The sequence below is a fragment of the Molossus molossus genome, unplaced genomic scaffold (assembly GCF_014108415.1).
Source record: "Molossus molossus isolate mMolMol1 unplaced genomic scaffold, mMolMol1.p scaffold_m16_p_11, whole genome shotgun sequence".
Classification (NCBI taxonomy): domain Eukaryota; kingdom Metazoa; phylum Chordata; class Mammalia; order Chiroptera; family Molossidae; genus Molossus; species Molossus molossus.
The window spans coordinates 89,015,766-89,034,357 of NW_023425346.1; the positions used below are offsets into that span (position 1 = coordinate 89,015,766).

At 43.1% G+C, this 18,592-nt stretch overlaps 2 protein-coding genes across 4 annotated transcripts in view; both read left to right on the top strand.

Moving 5' to 3' along the window:
• Nucleotides 1-5,303: 5,303 nt before the first annotated feature.
• Nucleotides 5,304-10,007, top strand: TMEM169 (transmembrane protein 169). The gene is made up of 2 exons (XM_036254681.1): nucleotides 5,304-5,697; nucleotides 8,526-10,007. Exons 1-2 carry the CDS (start codon nucleotides 5,427-5,429, stop codon nucleotides 9,146-9,148), a joined length of 894 nt encoding a protein of 297 aa, XP_036110574.1. The 5' UTR covers nucleotides 5,304-5,426; the 3' UTR covers nucleotides 9,149-10,007.
• A 4,105-nt stretch (nucleotides 10,008-14,112) lies between these two features.
• Nucleotides 14,113-18,592, top strand: part of XRCC5 (X-ray repair cross complementing 5) — a 90,625-nt gene continuing 86,145 nt past the window's right edge. Inside the window, exons 1-2 of one of the 3 annotated variants that reach the window (XM_036254546.1) lie at nucleotides 14,113-14,202; nucleotides 17,429-17,542. In XM_036254546.1, coding sequence (XP_036110439.1) covers nucleotides 14,182-14,202; nucleotides 17,429-17,542 — 135 coding nt within the window. In that variant the 5' untranslated portion in view covers nucleotides 14,113-14,181. Of the gene's footprint in view, nucleotides 14,203-16,112; nucleotides 16,211-17,427; nucleotides 17,543-17,751; nucleotides 17,912-18,592 lie in introns of those variants that run through there. The other 2 variants (XM_036254545.1, XM_036254547.1) reach the window with 2 other exon arrangements.

Consider the following 18,592-nt stretch of genomic DNA (forward strand, 5'->3'; position numbering starts at 1 on the left):
AACAAGGCATTGTCACGGCCATGATCCTTCCACACTCCCATCCTGTCATACCCCATTAGCGCTGACTCCCTTCATCTTCCGAGATTCTCTTTCTCACCCATCTTCCCACCCCTCCCCCTCCCCATCTGCTTGGTAACTTCATTTTCTCCCTCTGCAAAGCAGCTGCTGGCTCAGACTGACAGAGGCCTGTGGGATTCTCAACATTCAGACTCAGAATCTCAGTGCGGAAGGAATACCAATGAGGCTACTAGCCCCACCCCGCCTTGAAGTAAGAGCCCAACTTGTATAAATAAGACTCTTAACCAATTCACAATATTCCGCCAATATTTATTGAGCACCTGCCTTTTGCCAGTTCTGTTCTAGGGATGGGGGATACAGTACAGAGGACAAGACATTTAGGTGTCCCTGCCTTTGTAAAGTTCATATGCTGGCATGTATATATGGTGGGAGCAGGAGTGGGAGGTGGAAAGGGTATGTGTGCATATGAGGTAAGACAATAGCAAACAAAAGGTCAGGTAGTGAAGATCAGATCTTACAATGAGATGCTCAAGCTCCTTGTAACCAACTACCTTTGCGGCCAGGAACTTCCTCTGTAGATGGTCAGATCCTCCCTAGATGATGAACCTGTCTCAGTGTGAGAGCCTTTCAGAACCAGGTAGGTTGGCAGTGACAAGAGAAATGCTATCACAGGACCACAAAGGAAGAGGCTGCTGTCTGACTGTCCTCATGACCAATTCACAGCAACTGGCTGGATGCTGTTCCATTGTTGTTCCAGTCACTTGACACCCATCTGAGCCAAATTCTCTTTCGTTTTTACATTGGTGAAACTTTCTCCCTGAGTGAGGGCTAATGGTAATTTTCAGTGGTAAAATGATAAGCATTTTATTTCCTGGTTGGCCTAGTCCATCTATTGGTGGTAAATCAAGATGCTCCTGGGAGAGTCTGACCACCCTAGACAGGCAATATATGGCCCTTTGGGTGACACATACACAAATCAAAGAAGAATTGAAAGAATAGCAGGCTGGAGAAAGACATAGCTCACTGTCATGGTAAATTAACTTTAAAATGATGATCCTCTGCTCTCCCAGCCAGTTGAGGTTCCTTGAAAGAGGGAGATGTGTCCATATGGGTCAAAGTGCAAAAAGTCAATGCCTGATTGTTCTTAAGCCGTTGGAACAGGCCACTCTGATTAGGAAGCTTTATAAGCCAGAGGTGGCAAAATGGCAGTCCATTTGTGTTTTGTCTTGGTTGGTTGTCCACTTGGTAATTTATTTAAATCTGGACTAATTGCAACAATTAAAATCTAGAATTTTCACATGAAATTTCAGACAACGCATACCGAATGGGCCTTCATTTCTCTGTGAACGCACTGTTGGCCAGCTCATTAAAAGCAGAGAACAGTCTCTGTCTCAGTCTGTTTAGGCTGCTGTAACAAAAATACCATGTCCTGGGTAGCTTAAACAACAACAAAAATTTTCTTTTCATAGTGTGAAGGCTGGGAAGTCCAAGATCAAGGTGCTGGCATTTCCAGTGTCTGGTGAGAGCCTGGTTAATAGACATTTTCCTGGTTCATAGGCGGCTTCTTGCTGTGACCTCACATGGCAGAAAGAGCAATCAAGTTCTCAGGAGTCTCTTATAAGGGCACTGATCTCATTCATGAGTGCTTTACCCTCATAACCTCATCACTTCCCAAAGACCACTTCCTAATGCCATCACTTTGGGGGTTAAGATTTCAACATATGTATTTTGGAGGGAAACATATTCAGTTCATGATAGTATCATATATTGTATTGAGATCTCCAGTGGGTTCCTGGTGGGGCTTGAGTCAGCATCAGTGTGGTATCCTTTGTACTGGACAGCTGAGTTTCAGAATTCCTGACCCACCCAGGAGAATAAAAACTGAACCACCTATTATCAGGGATGATGCCATTTTATATTCTAACTCTGAAATGCATATCAAAATTTGCTTATGCCTCAAGACTGATGAATTGGAACACAGCTAAAGGGTTAGAACATCAAATAACCTTGAGCAATCTCTGTGTATTGGGTAAGATTTCTGTGTGGCTGCCTTAAGAGACCAAAATAATCCTGCAGGCCAACACTCAACCATATATATATTTGTTTTATATTTCTCATATTACAGTCCAGAGGAAGAAGGTTTATGACTGTTAGGGTGACCCTTCTTCCTTCCTTCTCATTCTTTTGCCATCCCTAGGGGTTTTCCCTTATCTGCATGGCTGAAGATGGCTCATCAAGTTCACATTCCAGCCTTCAAGAAGGTGAAAAGAGGAAGGAGAGATGCAGATATGAAAGTCACATACATCACATTTACTCACATCCCATTGGCCAAAGACTAGTCATGATCACACTTATATGCAAGGGATGCTGGGAAATGTTATCTTTACCACAGAAGTCATGTAACCAGCTAAAACCTTCATTATTGAAGAAAATAGATATAGGTGTAGCACTTAACAACTGAGCCATAATTGAGCTTATTAAGCATAAAGGAGCTTATTAATGCTCTTTATTCAATTTTTCTTCAGTCTCAGTCTTTGACAAAATCAGGCTAATCCTTAATTGCTACCCATCACCTCCCTCCCAAATCATTAATACAGTCGCCTAACATTTTATTGAAAAACTACTTATTGGCCTACTTGTATGGTACCACTTTGTAGAGTTTATAGTCCAGTAGAGGAGATAGAACATAAACAAGTAAAATAACAAACAAAACTTAATTTTAAATGCTGATAAGACTTATATAAAAAATAGCCTGTTATGAAGAGGAATAATGAAAGGCAGAGCAGGGAGCCTGTTTTACATTTGGGGAAGGTGACTTGAACTGAGACTTGGGGGATACAAGGCTGTGGCCATGTGAAGGGGAGGGGTGGAGCAGCATACTAGCCAAGCCAGACAGCATTTAAGAAGACTTCATCAGGGAAAGCATTTGGTGCTCTTGAGGAACACACAGCCAGTGTGACTGAGCATTGGAGGTATACAAGAGAAAAGTGTAGCACAGGGTGGTGGGATGGGAAGAGACTGGATCATGCCGGTCCCTAGGCCATGTGGATGTCTTCTTATAACAGTCTTCTTACAACCACTGAAGGAATTTAAGCAGAAAATGGCATGATTTTATTAATGTTTTCAAAAGATCTTTCTAACTACTAGGTGAAGAATTGATTGGAAAACAGCAGGAATAGAAGCCAGGTGATAAGGAGCACTTTTTAGAACCATAGATAAGAGATCATGGCCATTAGACCAAACAGTGAGGATGGGAATAGTGGTGAATAAAAGTTATGGACAGTTGCCTTCAAGAATGGCTTAAAACCAGTTATTGTAAGCGTGAGTTTTAGAGTCTGAACGTGCTCTTTAAAACCTATTTCCCCCACCCTCGGATGACTGAGAATCCTGAGCTAATGATTTACTGAGGTTACACTGTGAAGCTTCACATTCACTGATCATCTTTGGACTGGGAATGGAGGTAGAGGATGGCTGAAGCCTAACTTCCAGTAAAAAAGAGCAAAGTCCTTTCTCTTCTCTTAATTCAACAGATTAAAGTCTTAGAAACGGGGAACTTTTTACTCTCTGTCTTATGGAATCTAAAAGGAAGGAGAAACGTTCAGAATCTGTTTCCCAGATAAAACACTAACTGCTTAATAAGGTATACAAAAATGGGGAAGATGTCTGGCTGGTGTGGCTCAGTGGTTGAGTGTCAACCCATTCACCAAGAGGTCACTGGTTCAATTCCTGGTCAGGGCACATGCCCAGGTTGTGGGCCAAATCTTCAGTGGGGAACATGCAGGAGGTGGCCAATCAATGTTCTCTCTCATCAATGTTTCTATCTCTCCCTCTCCCTCTGTCTCTAAAATCAATAAGAAAAAAAAAAATTTTTTAATGGGGAAGAAAATTAAGCCTTTCTCTCTTAACAGTTGTTCATCTTATTTTTAAATAGGCATTTTTCCTTCTCCTCTGTCCTCTCAGGTCAACCGGTACATACTAAGTATCCACTACATGTTGAGCCCTAGGGTCTTCTCACTGGAGATGAGAAAGTGTAAGACAGTTCCTGATTTCTAAAATTTTATAATTCACCCACACACACACACACACACCTCTCTTTACCTGGTAAACAAACAGAGGAGAAAGAATGTTAAGAGTGAAATTGGCCCTAGCCAGTCTGGCTCAGTGGTTGAGTGTTGGCCTGCAGACCAGAGAGTCCTGGGTTTAGTTCCTGCTTGGGGCATGTACCCCCCCCCCCACACACACACACACAAAAGAGTGAAACTGGTTTTCCAGCATGTGACAGGGCAGATCCCAGGAACTTTCTGAGATCTCGTGCCAACAAGAAGACAGGACTATATGTGGTTGGTGAAGTTGTGCCATCTTTGGGTGCCTCACAGGAAGCAGCATTCATCCATTTGAGCATAGTTGCAATGTATGAATCAACAGCCAGAAGCCTGGAGTGCTGGTCGCAGTCACATAAATCTCCTCTCTGCTGGGAGTAAGAGTGGTTCTTTTTTTTTTTTCTTTATTGATTTGAGAGAGAGAGAAAGTGAGAGGTAAAGAGAGATGGAAACATTGATGAGAGAGAACATAGATCGGCTATCTCCTGCATGCCCCACACTGGGGATCAGGCCCACAACCTGGGCATGTGCCCTGACTAGGAATTGAGTTGGCGACCTCTTGGTGCATGAGTCAATGGTCAACCACTGAGCCACACCAGCCAGGCGAGTAAAAATGGTTCTTAACCCACATTTGTCTGTAGGCTTTCTCACCCAAATTCCTTGTACTTGGCTAGATTGATAGCATTTACATATAATTTGTTTGTGTAAATGACCAACATATTATTGCAACACATAAAATTTTATTCACTACAGCCCTGGCCAGTTTGGCTCAGCGGTTAGAGCGTCGGCCTGCGGTCCGGAGAGACCCAGGTTCGGTTCCCGCTAAGGGCACGTACTTCGGTTGCAGTTTGTCCCCGGCCCTGGTTGGTCGTGCGGGTGGCAGCCACTCGATGTGTCCCTTCACGTCGATGTTTCTCTCTCTCTCTCTTCCTCTCTCTCCCTCCCACTCCATCTGTACAAAAAATAGAAAAATATCCTCGGGTGAGGATAAAAAAAAAAAAAAAATTTATTCACTACAATCCATTCTTAAAGTATTTCTGCAGCTCTAAAAATGAAGAAATAATGTGTTATGAGAAGTAAAGGGAGGCAAAGACTTCTGCCAAGTTGTGGATCATTTCCTAAACCCCTTTCCAGCTCACCCCATTCCCTCCCTGTTGATGGCTTTGCTTTCCTATCTTGCAAGTTGAACTCATTGTTGGTACTTCTTTGTATAGCCCCATCCAAGAAAAAACTCTGAGATGTGTGGATTGTAAGTTTGCCCAAGCAAATCGGACTTTTCACAAGGAATAACCAGACGTGAGAATCAGAATGGAAGAGCCAGCACCGGTGGAAAGCCAGGGCCAGCTCCCAAGCCCCCAGCAGGGCTCTCTGAGGAAGGTCGTGGCTGCTGCCCTGGCCCTGGATGGGGAATCCACAATTGGTCACAGGAAAAAGAAGAAGAAGGAGTCCCGCCCAGAATCTATCATCATCTACAGGTCAGAGAATGAGAAAGAGGATGAGGAGCCTGGGGAGTCAGAAGGTGGCGACCAACCTAAAGAGGAGGAAGGAGACGACTTCCTCGATTACCCTGCCGATGATGGTAAGTCTGTCTGGGGCCACCTGCTTCAAACCATGGGAAGGAAAATAAATGAGTATCCTCCAAAAGACAGACAGGCATTTGATCACTGACCTTTTTCTTCTTTTTGATTTTTTTCTTGTCACAATGTTGCAGTCTTCATTCAATGAATGGACAGTGTTTATTATGTTCTCTTCTAGGTGAAATGGAGGAGATTTCCACCCTTTTGGAACTCCTAGTGTAATGAAAGAGACCGAGTTATCTATAGAAAATTAGTAATACAAGCATACTGTGCTAATCACTTAATACATAAGATAAAGAAATACTAATAGTTGACTTTCATAAAAATCAGGAAAATGCAAATTATAACAAAATGAGTTATAGTATCCCCTCGTATTCAGGATGGCCAAATATTGGGTAAAGTATAACATCAGTGTGAGGAAGTACACATATGCTCACACACCTCAGGTAGACGTGGAATCTGGTTTAACCACTTTGTAGGGAAAATTGTCAATTTTTATTAAATTCAAAATTCAAAATGTGCATATCCTATGTCCTGGAAATGCTCAGTATGTCCCCCATGCAAAAAAAGAATGTTTGTTGAGATAATGAAGTTATGGGGTGTCTATATTGAGCATCACTGTGCAACAACAAATGGATGAGGTAGACCTATTTGTGTAGATGGAGTGATCCCTAAGACATATGCCCACAGTGAACAAGCAACATCCCTGCTCTCAAGCAGTTGACCTTCTAGTAGGGGGGAGACAGTCAGTGAGCAAGTCAGCAAATAAAAGATCATTTCAGCCCTGCCGGTGTGGCTCAGTGGTTGAGTGCTGACCCATGCACCAAGAGGTTGCCGGTTCTATTCCCAGTCAGGGCACATGCCCAGATTGTGGGCCAAGTCTCCTCGGTGGGGGGCATGCAGGAGGCGGCCAATCGATGTTCTCTCTCATTGATATTTCTATCTCTCTCTCCCTCCCCCTCCCTCTCTCTCTAAAAAATCAATAAAGAAAAAAAAATTTTTTTTAAATAGATAATTTTAGGTAGTGGTTTGAGTTCCCAAGACAATAAATCATGGTGATGGGAAGATGAGTAACTGGGGGAGAGACTGCGTGGTTGTGCAGGGCCTCCCTGAAGATGTGATACTTGAGCTGACCCGAATGACATGAAGGAGCCAGCCATGAAAAGATCTTGCGCAGCCCTGCTGGCATGGCTCAGTTGGTTGAGCAGCATCTTCAATTCCCAGTCAGGGCACAGGCCTGGGTTGCAGGCTCGATCCCCGGTAGGGAGTGTGCAGGAAGCAGCTGATCAACGTTTCTCTCTCTCCCTCTGCTTTCCTCGTCCTCTCTCAAAAATCAATAAAAGCATATATTTTTTAAAAAGTTTTTTAAAAAGATCTTGGGTAGAGGAGGAATAAGCAGCAAAGGCAAATACCCCGAGTTGGGAACATCATTGCCTGTTTCTGGAATAGAGTTATTTCTGTTAGTGAGTGTGGAGAACAAGGAATGGTTGAGAGGTCAGAAAGGCAGGCAGGATCGGATCCTATCGGGCCTTGTAGGTCATAGTAAAGAGTTTGGGATTTGTTGTAAGTGCAAGGGGAAGTCAATAGAGGATTTTTAAGCAAAGGAGTGGTATCATGTCATTTATATTTTTTAAAAGATCACTCTGGCTTCTCTATAATGAATGGATTACCAAGGGTAAGAATTGAAGCTGATGAGAGACTGTTGCCTCCTGCTGCCACAACAGCACTAGGAGGAAGGTGACAGAGGAGAGACAGCTAGAGAAGACAGACTGGATTCAGAGTGCAGTCGGGAACTCGCTGATGGATTGGAGGTAGGGAGTGAGAAAAGAGGACTTGACAGTGACTCCTGGAGTTTTGACAGGAACAACAGAAAGGGTTGATGGTGGTGCCATTTATTGAGATGAGGGAGACTGTGAAACCATTAGGTTCTGGGGAAACAGTACAACCCTTCTGTCTGGGCAGTCAGAGTCCCTGACACTGTCCTGGGTGCTGCTGTCTACATGGCTCTGTTCTATCCCTCTTCCAGCCTTGGGGCAAGGAGTCCAGCGGAACTGAGGGCACGTGCCAACCTAAAGCCCGTTTTCTCCCCACCTCCCTCACTTTGTACACTGCATTTCACACACCAAGGACCTCAGACTTCCGTTTCAGTGTCTTCAACCTCACTTCCAGGGTAGCTAAAGGATGGTTGTTTGGTTGTTGTTGTTGGTGGTGGTGGTGGGGTGTGTGTGTGTGTGTGTGTGTGTGGTGTATGTATAACATGTATATATGTGGTGTGTGTGTGTGTGTGCGCGTGCATATGTGTGTACAGGGCTTGAATTCAAGGGCTGGGATGTCCACAGGCTTGTGAGGAGGCCCCTCTCAGGGAAGCATAGAAAAGGGAAGGGGCCTGGGTTGTCCACCAGCATAACACACACGGCACAATCTTATACACAGTAGCTGATACGCATAAGCACTATTTTCAAAGTACTTCTAAACTAGAAAGAAGATTGCTATAACGTAGAGTCTGTAGTAAAGTTCTTCACACTCCCACACCACAGAGATTGTGTCAAGATCGAGGCCCAGAAAAGTGGAGAGAAAACACATAAAACAAGTTTAACCTGCTTCACAATTTTATCTGTGTGGACAGAGTTCACGGTGGGAATTATAATAGTACTAGTGGCCACCCTCCTGAAGGAGTCCCATTCAGTCCATCATCGAACCATTGACTCCAGTACCATGCCAGATGCTATAAAAGTGGACACTGTTGTCATCAGCCCCAGCCTCAGGGGACAACACTGTGATGCAGTGTCCACGCTTCTGATCCTGACTTCACCTCTTTTATGCCCTGCAGGTATGTGGAACATGCCTTTGGACAGCCGCTATGTCACATTAACTGGGACCATCACACGAGGGAAGAAAAAGGGTCAGATGGTGGACATCCATGTCACATTGACGGAGAAGGAGCTGCAGGAATTGACTAAACCTAAAGAGTCAATAAAAGAAACAACACCTGAAGGCAAAAAGGTCTGCCAGATGTCAGCAGACCAGGGGCCCCACGTGGTCCTCTGGACGCTGGTCTGCCTGCCTGTGGTTTTCATCCTCTCTTTCATTGTCTCTTTCTACTATGGCACTATCACTTGGTACAACATCTTTCTTGTGTACAATGAGGAAAGGACCTTCTGGCACAAGATCTCATGTTGCCCCTGCCTCATTCTCTTCTATCCAGTGCTCATCATGGCCATGGCCTCTTCTCTGGGCCTCTATTCTGCTGTGGTTCAGCTCTCATGGTCCTGGGGAGCATGGTGGCAAGCCGCCCGGGATATGGAGAAAGGCTTCTGCGGCTGGCTCTGCAGCAAGCTGGGTCTGGAGGACTGTTCCCCCTACAGCATCGTGGAGTTGCTTGAATCTGACAATATTTCAGGCAATCTCTCCAACAAGGACCAAACCCAGGAAGTGGAAACTTCCACTGTCTAAACTCCCAACACCTTATTTCCTCCTCTGGTCCCAGTAGCCTACATATTATCTTCTAATTCCCCTCCCCCTCACAGTTCTTCTGGAAAATTCTAGCCCAAACTGATCCACCCATCTTGATGGTTCTAAGAAGGCAGGGAACAGAAGAGCAGTTTATGGGAAAGTTATCCATACAACAGACCAACTCTTCTTCATTCCCTGCCCTAAAGTGACCATTTGTCTGGGACAAGGAGCTCCACTGTGTGTCAGGTCAGGAGCTTGAAGGTGTTACTGGTACTTGGAACCCAGGGGAGTATGTGACTAAATATGAAAGGGAGAATAAAGTAATAGACAGGGATGGAGTGAAATAGTTAGGAAGCAGGTTTACTACAATGTAGCAGAATATAAAGATTTGTGTGCATCACTTAGTTTTATTTAGCTACATATAATTGATATCCCCAAGTATGAGTGTTTTAAGCAAAATCGAAGTTTCTTTCTTTCTTCTAAAGAAGAAGTCTGGAGGCAGACCATCAGGTGACCTGATGGAGTGACTGGAATCCAGGCTTCTTTACTCTCCTGCCATTAGTGTGATGTGATCCTCATCACCTTTATCTTTAACACCCCAGTGCTGACTACATCTGCAGCCATCTCATCCATGTTCCTGGGAGAATAGAGGAAGGAGCAAAGAAGAACATATTCTCTGTGCTTAAGGAGGCTTCCCAAAAGTCCCACTCAACACTTCTTATTGGCCAGACTGGCGTCACATGACCTTACAAGCAAAAGAGGCTGCAAAATGTAGTCCTTGGGGGCAGTTATGCAAATATTGGTGTTATGCAAATTTAAGAGGAAAAAGAAGAATGGCTATTTTGATAGACAAGTAAGAATCTCAGTAATTATTTAAATATATTCAGATCCCAAACTGCTAATACAGTTTTATTTATGTATTTATTTAGGCCTAAATCTTACATGAAGATTTTATATATAGATATTAGCTATATATACTAAGTATATGCTATACATAGATATTAGCAACTCATGTACTTTGCAGTTAAATGTCTGTAATGTCATGTGGTTTCAGGGTTTTTTTAGAAGGGAAGAGTAAACAGTTGAGTACAACTATATAATAGTAGCATACCTTTTTTCCTGGTATCGAAGGTGGGACTGGGTGGTGATATTTAGTTTACTCTATAGATTAAAGACTGTGAAAGGAGGGATTGAATCTGCTCCCCCCTTCCCTGTGAAAGGAGGGATTGAGTCTGCTCCCCCTTTCCCTGCCTTCAACAGGGATCAGTAGCCCTAAGCAGGAAGAAGACAGAGTTAGCTTACTGTTGTTTGACAAAACCTCACTCAGAGCCTTCTGGAGTTTAACAACAAAACACAATTTTTGCTGTGTAAGAAGACTGTCTTCCTGGCCATCGGGTGGTGGGGGTGCAGGGGTGTAAACCAGATCAATCTAGATTAATTGATTCTAAACTTAAAAAAAAAAATCATTCCTGAAGGTGTATTGCTAATTTTTTTTTTTTTTAATAGAATCTAGCCTTTTTGGATGGTTGGGGGCTTATAAGGATATATGGTACTCATTTCTTAATCACATCTCAGGAAGAAGTTAAAAGAACTTCTGTGAAGCAAACAGACTAGTTGGGCATGCTCTCCCACAGAAGGCCAGAGACACTTGCCTAATGTATGGTGCTGAAATCTGCCTTCAGAGGACACCTCCTTTTATTATTTTTTTTATTTTTAATCCTTATCTGAGAATATGTTTTTATTGATTTTAGAAAGAGAGGAAGATATAGAGAGAAACATCGATGTGAGAGAGAAACATTGAACTACTGCCTCCTCCTTTACACGCCCTGATAAGGAATTGAACCCACATCTTAGGTATGTGCTCTGACAGAGAATTAAATCTGCAACCTTTTGAACCTCCAACCAACTGAGTCACCAGGCCAAGGTGACACCCCCACCTTTTAAATAATTATTATTAGTTTGACAAAAACAAAATTCTGTTCAGCGTTTTTGAAGATAAACTTGGTGCTCTTTGGTGCTTTTGTAACCCTGATTAAATATCACTGATCTAGTGATCAAAGTTGTGTATTCTATAACAAATTAAAGTATATGTGCTTTCACCTCTGGCCATGTGCTTGTTACAACTGAACAGCCTGTTTCAGGAGTAAGGAATGCTGATACTGCAATAAGACTGCAGATGTCATGCTGACACACGCTGAGAAATGACTCTGACTTTCAGGGATTTCAGTTCCAGAATATTTGCTGACCTTCAAACGTAAAATCAGGATGATGCACACTAGATCATTGCTTGACCAGTTTCAAGGTTCTCACTGGAATGGACTGTACTGGTCTGCATGTACAAATTTTTCAACTCCCTCCCCCTGTAATCTCTTTGTTCTGTTTTCCTTTCTGTCCTTATAAAAACCTCTTCCTGCACTGAGAAGTTAAGATTGTTTTTAAGGACAGGAGTTGGTCATCTTCTCAGCTTGCCAGCACCTGAATGAAATCTCTTTCCTTATTCACCATACCTGTTTCATCCGCACTGACAGACAGCCAAACCAGCGGGTTGTTTACCTAGTTCCATTTTTGCAGAGGTGTAAACAATTGAAATGCAAACAAAATAAAAATGAAATATAATTAACATATTCTCACTTTATCTTTGAGTTTCTCCTAAACTTAATGAATGCTACAGTTTGCAGAAAAAGGGTCATTATGGTGGCTATCCTATATATATATAATATGATCTTTTTTTTTTAATCTTCACCCGAGGATATTTTTCTATTGATTTTTTAGATAGAGTGGGACAGAGAGAAAGGGAAACATCAATGTGAGAGAAACACATTGCCTCCAGCACAACCCTGACCTGGGTGGGGATGAACTACAACCAAAGTAGGTGCCCTTGACTGAATCAAATCGGAGACTCTTTGTTCCCTGGGCTGATGCTCTAACTGCCCAGCCGAATCAGCCAGGGCTATGTATAATAATCTTAATCTAAATCTCTATGTCTTGACTCTTTCCATATATTATGGAGATTTTGTTTAGGTGGACTGTTTCCATAGTTACATATTTACTTAAGCCTACATTAGGAAATTACAAACACTTTTGTCACATTTCTCTGGCATAAGGAAAATCAACAGCCAAGGCCAAAAATAGTTATAATTAGAACAAGGGTCACTAGTCCATAGTTTAATGGAGGAGTTGGGGTGAGGAGGAGGCCCAAGGGACAACTAGATGAGGTTGAGGTGGCCCTCACCTTAGTTGGGATGCCACCTAGTGGAAGAAATAGGCTTGTAAACAAAAATTATTTCAAAAGGGTTCTAATGAGGTACATAAAAGCCTAGATTAGTAGAAGGAAATCCAAATTGAGAGGCATGGCTTATGGGGGGGCACCCAAATAATGATGTCATTCTCCTTTTCTCATTGCATCCATTTTCCTCATACACGATGCTCCCACGCATCTTTGTCCAAAAGTGCCCTTTTTCCTCTACCAGCCATAGCCCATCAACCTCTTGTCCTCCCTCTTTCCACCCAATTCCATATCATACAAATCCAAACAGATCCTGAATGACAGGACAAAGGGAACAAACAAAGCCAGAATCCTTTTGTTAAGGAGGAAGAAGGGAACAATCTCATTTATTGTCTGTCACATTAATATTGACTCTTCACCCTTGATTAATGGAGGCCTTTTGCCAGTGAAAGCAGTGCTTAAAGTCCATATCCATTCTCAGCACCACAACTGCCTAGCTGCCTGGAAGTGGGTGATTCTGAAGACTTCTCTGAAGATGGCTAAGATACAAACAAACACAGGTACTTGAATCTCTTTTATTTCTCCCAGGAAACAAACCTGTACTGGCAGGTGTGTGGGTGTGAGAGTGTGAGAGAGGGGAAAGAAGAGATAAAAGAGAAAGGAAGGAAAGAGGAGGAAAAAAGAAAAGAGAGGCTACATAGAAGATAAAGTTATGGACATAAAATATGCAAATTTCCTTTACCACAGTGAGTCTCCAGTAATTCTACTTATGTGTCATATAAAAAGTCTTAAAAATAATATGAGTTTTCAAAGAACTCATAAGCTTGAAAAGCTTCCCGGGCGGGCTCCTTAAGCCTAGTCTGAAATGTCTGACTCTCCTTGCTTCAGTGCATTTATATAACTTCCGTTCCCTCAGGGCCACTTCCTCTTCATGGCCTCTCCACATTCTTCCAGCTTTAGTGTCTGCTTTTCCAGGTCCAGTTTTCAAGAGAGAGAGAATATGGTTGGATTTATTTTCCAGTCTGGGCAGAGGTTTGCAGATACGGTGTTGAATGCTTTGTCCATTCATCCGTCAGCATGTGGGTCATTTGGTCTAGAAAATAGCTCTTCTGTGCAAGTTTCTGCCTGGGCAAGTCTCTCTCAAAGAGGGCAGCGGCTGAAGGCTGGAAGAGTTCCCTTTAAAGGGCGCTGTGATGGAAGCCGCTACTTGGAGAACGCACATCTCCCTTTCTCCTCCCCTCCAAGCTTGGGACACTCCCAGCTATTGAGAGGTCCTTGGCAGATGCTGCTGCATGCCTCCAGGCCTTTGCACATCCCATTTCCTCTGCAAAGAATACCCTTCCCATTTCTGATTGCCTGCAAAACTACTCTTCCTTCAGGATGTGGTTCCAAAGTCATCACATCTGTAAAGTCTTTCATCCCCCCACCCCCTTTTTTTAAGAAAAAAACACTTTTAGAGAAGTCACTTTCTGAATTGATACTCATACTCGAGGAAATCTAACGCGACAGCTCTAGCACAAAACGCTGTGTGTGTTAACCTCAGCGAGAGACAAGCGAAGCTCATCTTTCGGGTAAGCGATTTGTAGAGACGTCGGCAACGCCAAGACTTGGCCAAGCGCCTCCGCGCCAGGGCTGCACGCCGGGAAGCCGCGCATGCTCAGAGCGTCGGCGCACAGTTTCCCCGCCCCTTCCAGTCTCAAATCGGCTCTCCCGAAGTCCACCTGGCCCGGAGTCCGCCGGAACGGAGTTGCGGCCGCTGCGGGTTCCCGCCCGGAAGAGGCGACCGAGGCGCCTGCTGAGCGGCAACATGGCGCGGTCGGGGAATAAGGTAGAGGGAGCGTGGGCTCGTTCCTTCCCGCGCTGAGAATGGAGAGGGTGGTGCAGAAGTAGGAATCCTGGGAGGGCGGTGGTGCCAAGGAGTGAGGAGACGGGAGATCGTGATGGGTCATAGCTGGATCAGGAGGGCCTGGGCGGAGGGATGCGCTGTGAGAAAGCTGGAGATTTGGAGTCCGAAGACCTGAATATGAGCCTCGCCTACTCTCCACCCCCTCCTCTGCCCTCCCATCCTCTCTATCCCTTCCCCCGTGGACACCCCTCTCTAGCCTTCTATCCCAGCCCACCTCCAAACCCCATTTCCATTACTTCTGAGTCTGGGTTTTTGAACATCTATTTGAGAATGGAAGTTAGCCATGGTAAGCACCTACCCCACAGACTTGTAAAACTTCAAAGAGGTACTGTGAGTATAGGATCGTGAATGTAAAGTGTCATGTTATGACCTCTATAATAATCTAATATTTCACATTTATTGAAAGCTTACTCTGTGTGAGGCACGGATGTAAATGCTGTGTTCCTGTCTCATTTAATCTTCACAAGCCCACGAAGTGAAAACTATTAACGCCAGTTTACAGGCATGAAAAATGTGAAGTGGTTAGCTCAGGTCACGCAGTCCACAAGTGGTAAAACTCGGATCTGAACGCAGGCGGTCTGGTTTCAGAGCCCTGGAGAATGCCTGTGTTGCTAGGAATCTATCACCTTCAGTGTGCGAACTAAACAACAGATATTAAAATGATTTCTTCAAGTTCCATAGAAAGTGGTAGTAGTCTGGAAGGGTCACTAGAGGGAGGTGTGCTCCAGGGAGTTGCCCGCTCACTCACCCAACGGCAAGGCCCTATAATAGGCACCTGCAATACAGATAGATAAGATAGCAGTTTGAGTAACTGATCCCTAGACCTTTGAAGTTTCTGTTGAGAAATGTTGATTAAAACAGCTATGAATGTATGTTGCCACCCACCTCTTTTGTACCTCTTCTTTCAGCTGCTGAAAACTTGGCAGCTTTAGTGGAGCAGATGTTCATGGCGAGTGGGCTTGCAGCAAAACTAACAGCCTGTATTGCTTTGGTGTATAAATGAACGAGTTGCTACACTGCCCAGCTTCTCTTTCCTGGTATTCTTACTGCTGCCAGAAAGGATCTTGAAATATTACATAGACTGTTCTGCTTCCATATAAGAAGTTCTGTATTGTGAAACCTTTGATGCCACTTTTTTGGATACCTGATTCCTCGCAAAGTGCTAGTTTTCTTGTTTAAAAGTTGTTTTTATGAATGTGTATTAAATACACGCAACAGCATATTTTGGGACTCTTACATTTTTAAGATTTTTATGCTCAAGACGTTGAAACTATGGGATGTAAATTTTATTGTTCTCAGAGGAATTTTGTAGTTTATTGCTACCTTTTCTCCAAACATGCCATCTTTACTCCAGAAATATCTTATTAGTGCATTAAGTTTAATTCTTTGTAAACTAGGGAAAAATTTAAATAGTCTTTTCCATGTATTGTTTGAGATATAACCAAATTTATAAATCATGTATAACTTCCCTGATAGGAGCTCATCCAGGTTTTTCAAACACTTCTAAGGTCAAGAAAACTGCTTCAGAAAACTGATTCTTTTACTGATCATTTCTAAATGTTATATTTTTCTCCTTATATGGAGTCAAAGCAATCTCCCTGTAACTTCCCTCTGCTGATCTTAGTATGTCTCTGGAAGACCAATCCTTTTGTAACACAGCTGTCAGATATTTGGGAGGAACAATCATGGTCTCCTAAATCTTCTCACCTGGCTTAAATATCCTTTTTTTTTCCAACTTTTCCTCATATCACATGTTCTTCAGATCCTTCCTTAATTTGCTTATTTCATGTTCAGTTTTAATAATCTTTCTCATAAGATGTGTTGCTCAGAATTGCTTACAGTTTGTCAAATGTGGTCTGATCAGCACACTGCAAAGGTGAGCCTGTCAGTGTCAAAGAATGTTGACTCTGGAAAAGACCTTAGATCTCATGTAGGTAACTGGTTTCTGCCTCCATGAATTAACAGTGAGGCTGAGTGACATTCCCAAGGACTCCAAGCTAATTCATAATAAATGTGGGACTGGATCTCAGGTCTCTAGATTGCTAATCCAGTCTTTTTTCACCATAAGATCTTTCTTTTCCTTACTTGAATTCAATAAGCCATTGTTACAACCTAAAATATTTTGGATGGTGAAATGAGTAGGTGTGGAGAATATAGTGCTGTAGCCATGTCATACTAGTGACTCATTTTATAATCTACTCCGAAAGTATTCGTTACTGTTTGTTCAGGTCTCCTCCAACTCATATTCAGTTAAATTTTGGATGCCAATGTAGAATTTTACATGTATCCCTTTTATGTTGTTTTTCCCATCTTCATAGTCTTCTACATACATGATTGCTATCTAATGACTAGGTGTCTTTATTTATGTGGTTCCCTCTATCTGTAGCTCCTCTTGTTCACATAACTGACTCCTACTCATTCGTTAAGACTCACCCAAGTTTCATATCCAGGCAGCTTTTTCTGCCTCCTTGTCCCTCCTGTATCTCCTCCACCAATATTGGGTAGATGCCCCTTGTGTGTGCTCTTTTAGTGCCTACTGCATATCTCTGTCATGGAACATTGTGCTGGTATTATTTGTTTATGTGTCTTTGTCCCCTACTAGAAAGATTTGATGTCTTGGTCTTTATTAGATCCTCAGTTTATAAACCAATTCAAAATGTTTAGTGTATCATTTTAGCATATATAGATTGTAGTAGCCACCTACTGACATAAAAATGACTTATAAAAAACTACACCCTAAATCAGTGGCTTACAACAAAAGGTTGTGGGTCTGCAGATCAACTGCAGTTTTCTGATGTGTTTTGGGCTTAACTGGGCTGGACTTAACTCTAGCTTGCAGGTTGTTTGCACATCTGCTTGCCCTGGATTTATTCTTGGGCTCAGGCCAAAGGAGCAGCACCTGCCAGGAGAATACTCCTGCCTGGCAGATACTTTCTAGCTCTTAGAAAATATTAGGACTAAAGTTTCACTATAGTAAGAAATTATATTTCTTACATACATTCTCTAAGTAGAGCACGTCCCTTTATCATGCATCCCCTAAAGATTAGTATAGAGTCTCTGAGTGAAATAAAAAAAAAAAAAGGATATATCTTTTTTCTTTCTTTTTTTATGAATATTTTTCAAATATTCTTTGGGACTTTGTTTCCAGGCAGCTGTTGTGCTGTGTATGGATGTGGGCTTTGCCATGAGTAACTCCTTGCCTGGTGAAGAATCTCCATTTGAACTAGCAAAGAAGGTGATGACCATGTTTGTGCAGCGACAGGTAAGTGTCATATTGGCCTTGAACTTGCAACTCATGTTCTAGCTGCTTGTTGCCTCCGCTTTAGTAATGCAAAATACCAGCCTGTTTACAATGTTCAGCCTCAGTGTTTTGAGGAATCCGAGGCGTTTTCTGACATATACTCCATGCAAGTCCAACTATCAATAGAGCCTGATATTTTTTTCTTCTCTTGTTTTTGGCCCCTCTACTAGATATTACAGCTTTTACCAGGAACAAGAGGCAATGTCAAGTCATGTTTAAAAGTACAATCTTAGAGTCAGACGGCCTGGGCTCTGCCAAGCCATATACTAATCTGGTGATCTGGAAAAAGTCCTTCAGCTACTTTGTGCCTATTCCACTTACATTTTGCTGGTAACATACTATCTCAAAACTTAATATTTTAAATGATATCTTTTAAAAATTCATCTCTCATGGTTCTGTGGGGTGACTGGGTGGCTCATTTGGTGTTGCTCTCTTGAGGCCTTGTGTGCAGGTGCACTCAGGTGGTCACTGGGGCAGAGTCATCTGAAAGCAACCCGGGCCACATGTCCAAAGCAGCTCAGTCCCACGGCTGGTAGTAATGCCTGCTGGTGGCTATGAACTCTGTTCTCTCCATCATAACCTTTACCTCTGGTCTCTCCATGTAGCTTGGGATTACTACAGTGCTGCAGCTGGTTCAAAGAAGGACTATCCCAAGAGTGGGTAGTCTGAGGGACCAGCCTATGTGGCTCTTTATGACCTAGCTTTAGAAATGCCAGACAGTCATTCCTGCTGCTTCTCTTAGTCAAGCAGTCACTAAAGCCAGCTCCCAGTCAAAGTAGGGAGGGGTAGGTTAGACTCTTCTGTTGATTTCTGCCCCTTTTATCTGGTATGACTTCTAAGTCCGTGCAGTTCTGCTTCATTCCCTGGGTACTGCTGCTCCTCCTGGACACCTCTATTGCTTCTTGTGGGTGTTGCCCTTTCCACCGGGCATTACTGCCTCCCACCTGTCATCCTAGATTTTTTTTTTCCCCCAAATCTTTATTGTTGGATGTAAAATGTATTACATATGTT

Coding starts and splice junctions, on each gene's coding strand:
- TMEM169 (XM_036254681.1), top strand. CDS start 5,427: ATGGAAGAGCCAGCACCGGTGGAAAGCCAGGGCCAGCTCCCAAGCCCC. Junction 5,698..8,525: donor CGATTACCCTGCCGATGATG/GTAAGTCTGTCT, acceptor TATGCCCTGCAG/GTATGTGGAACATGCCTTTG.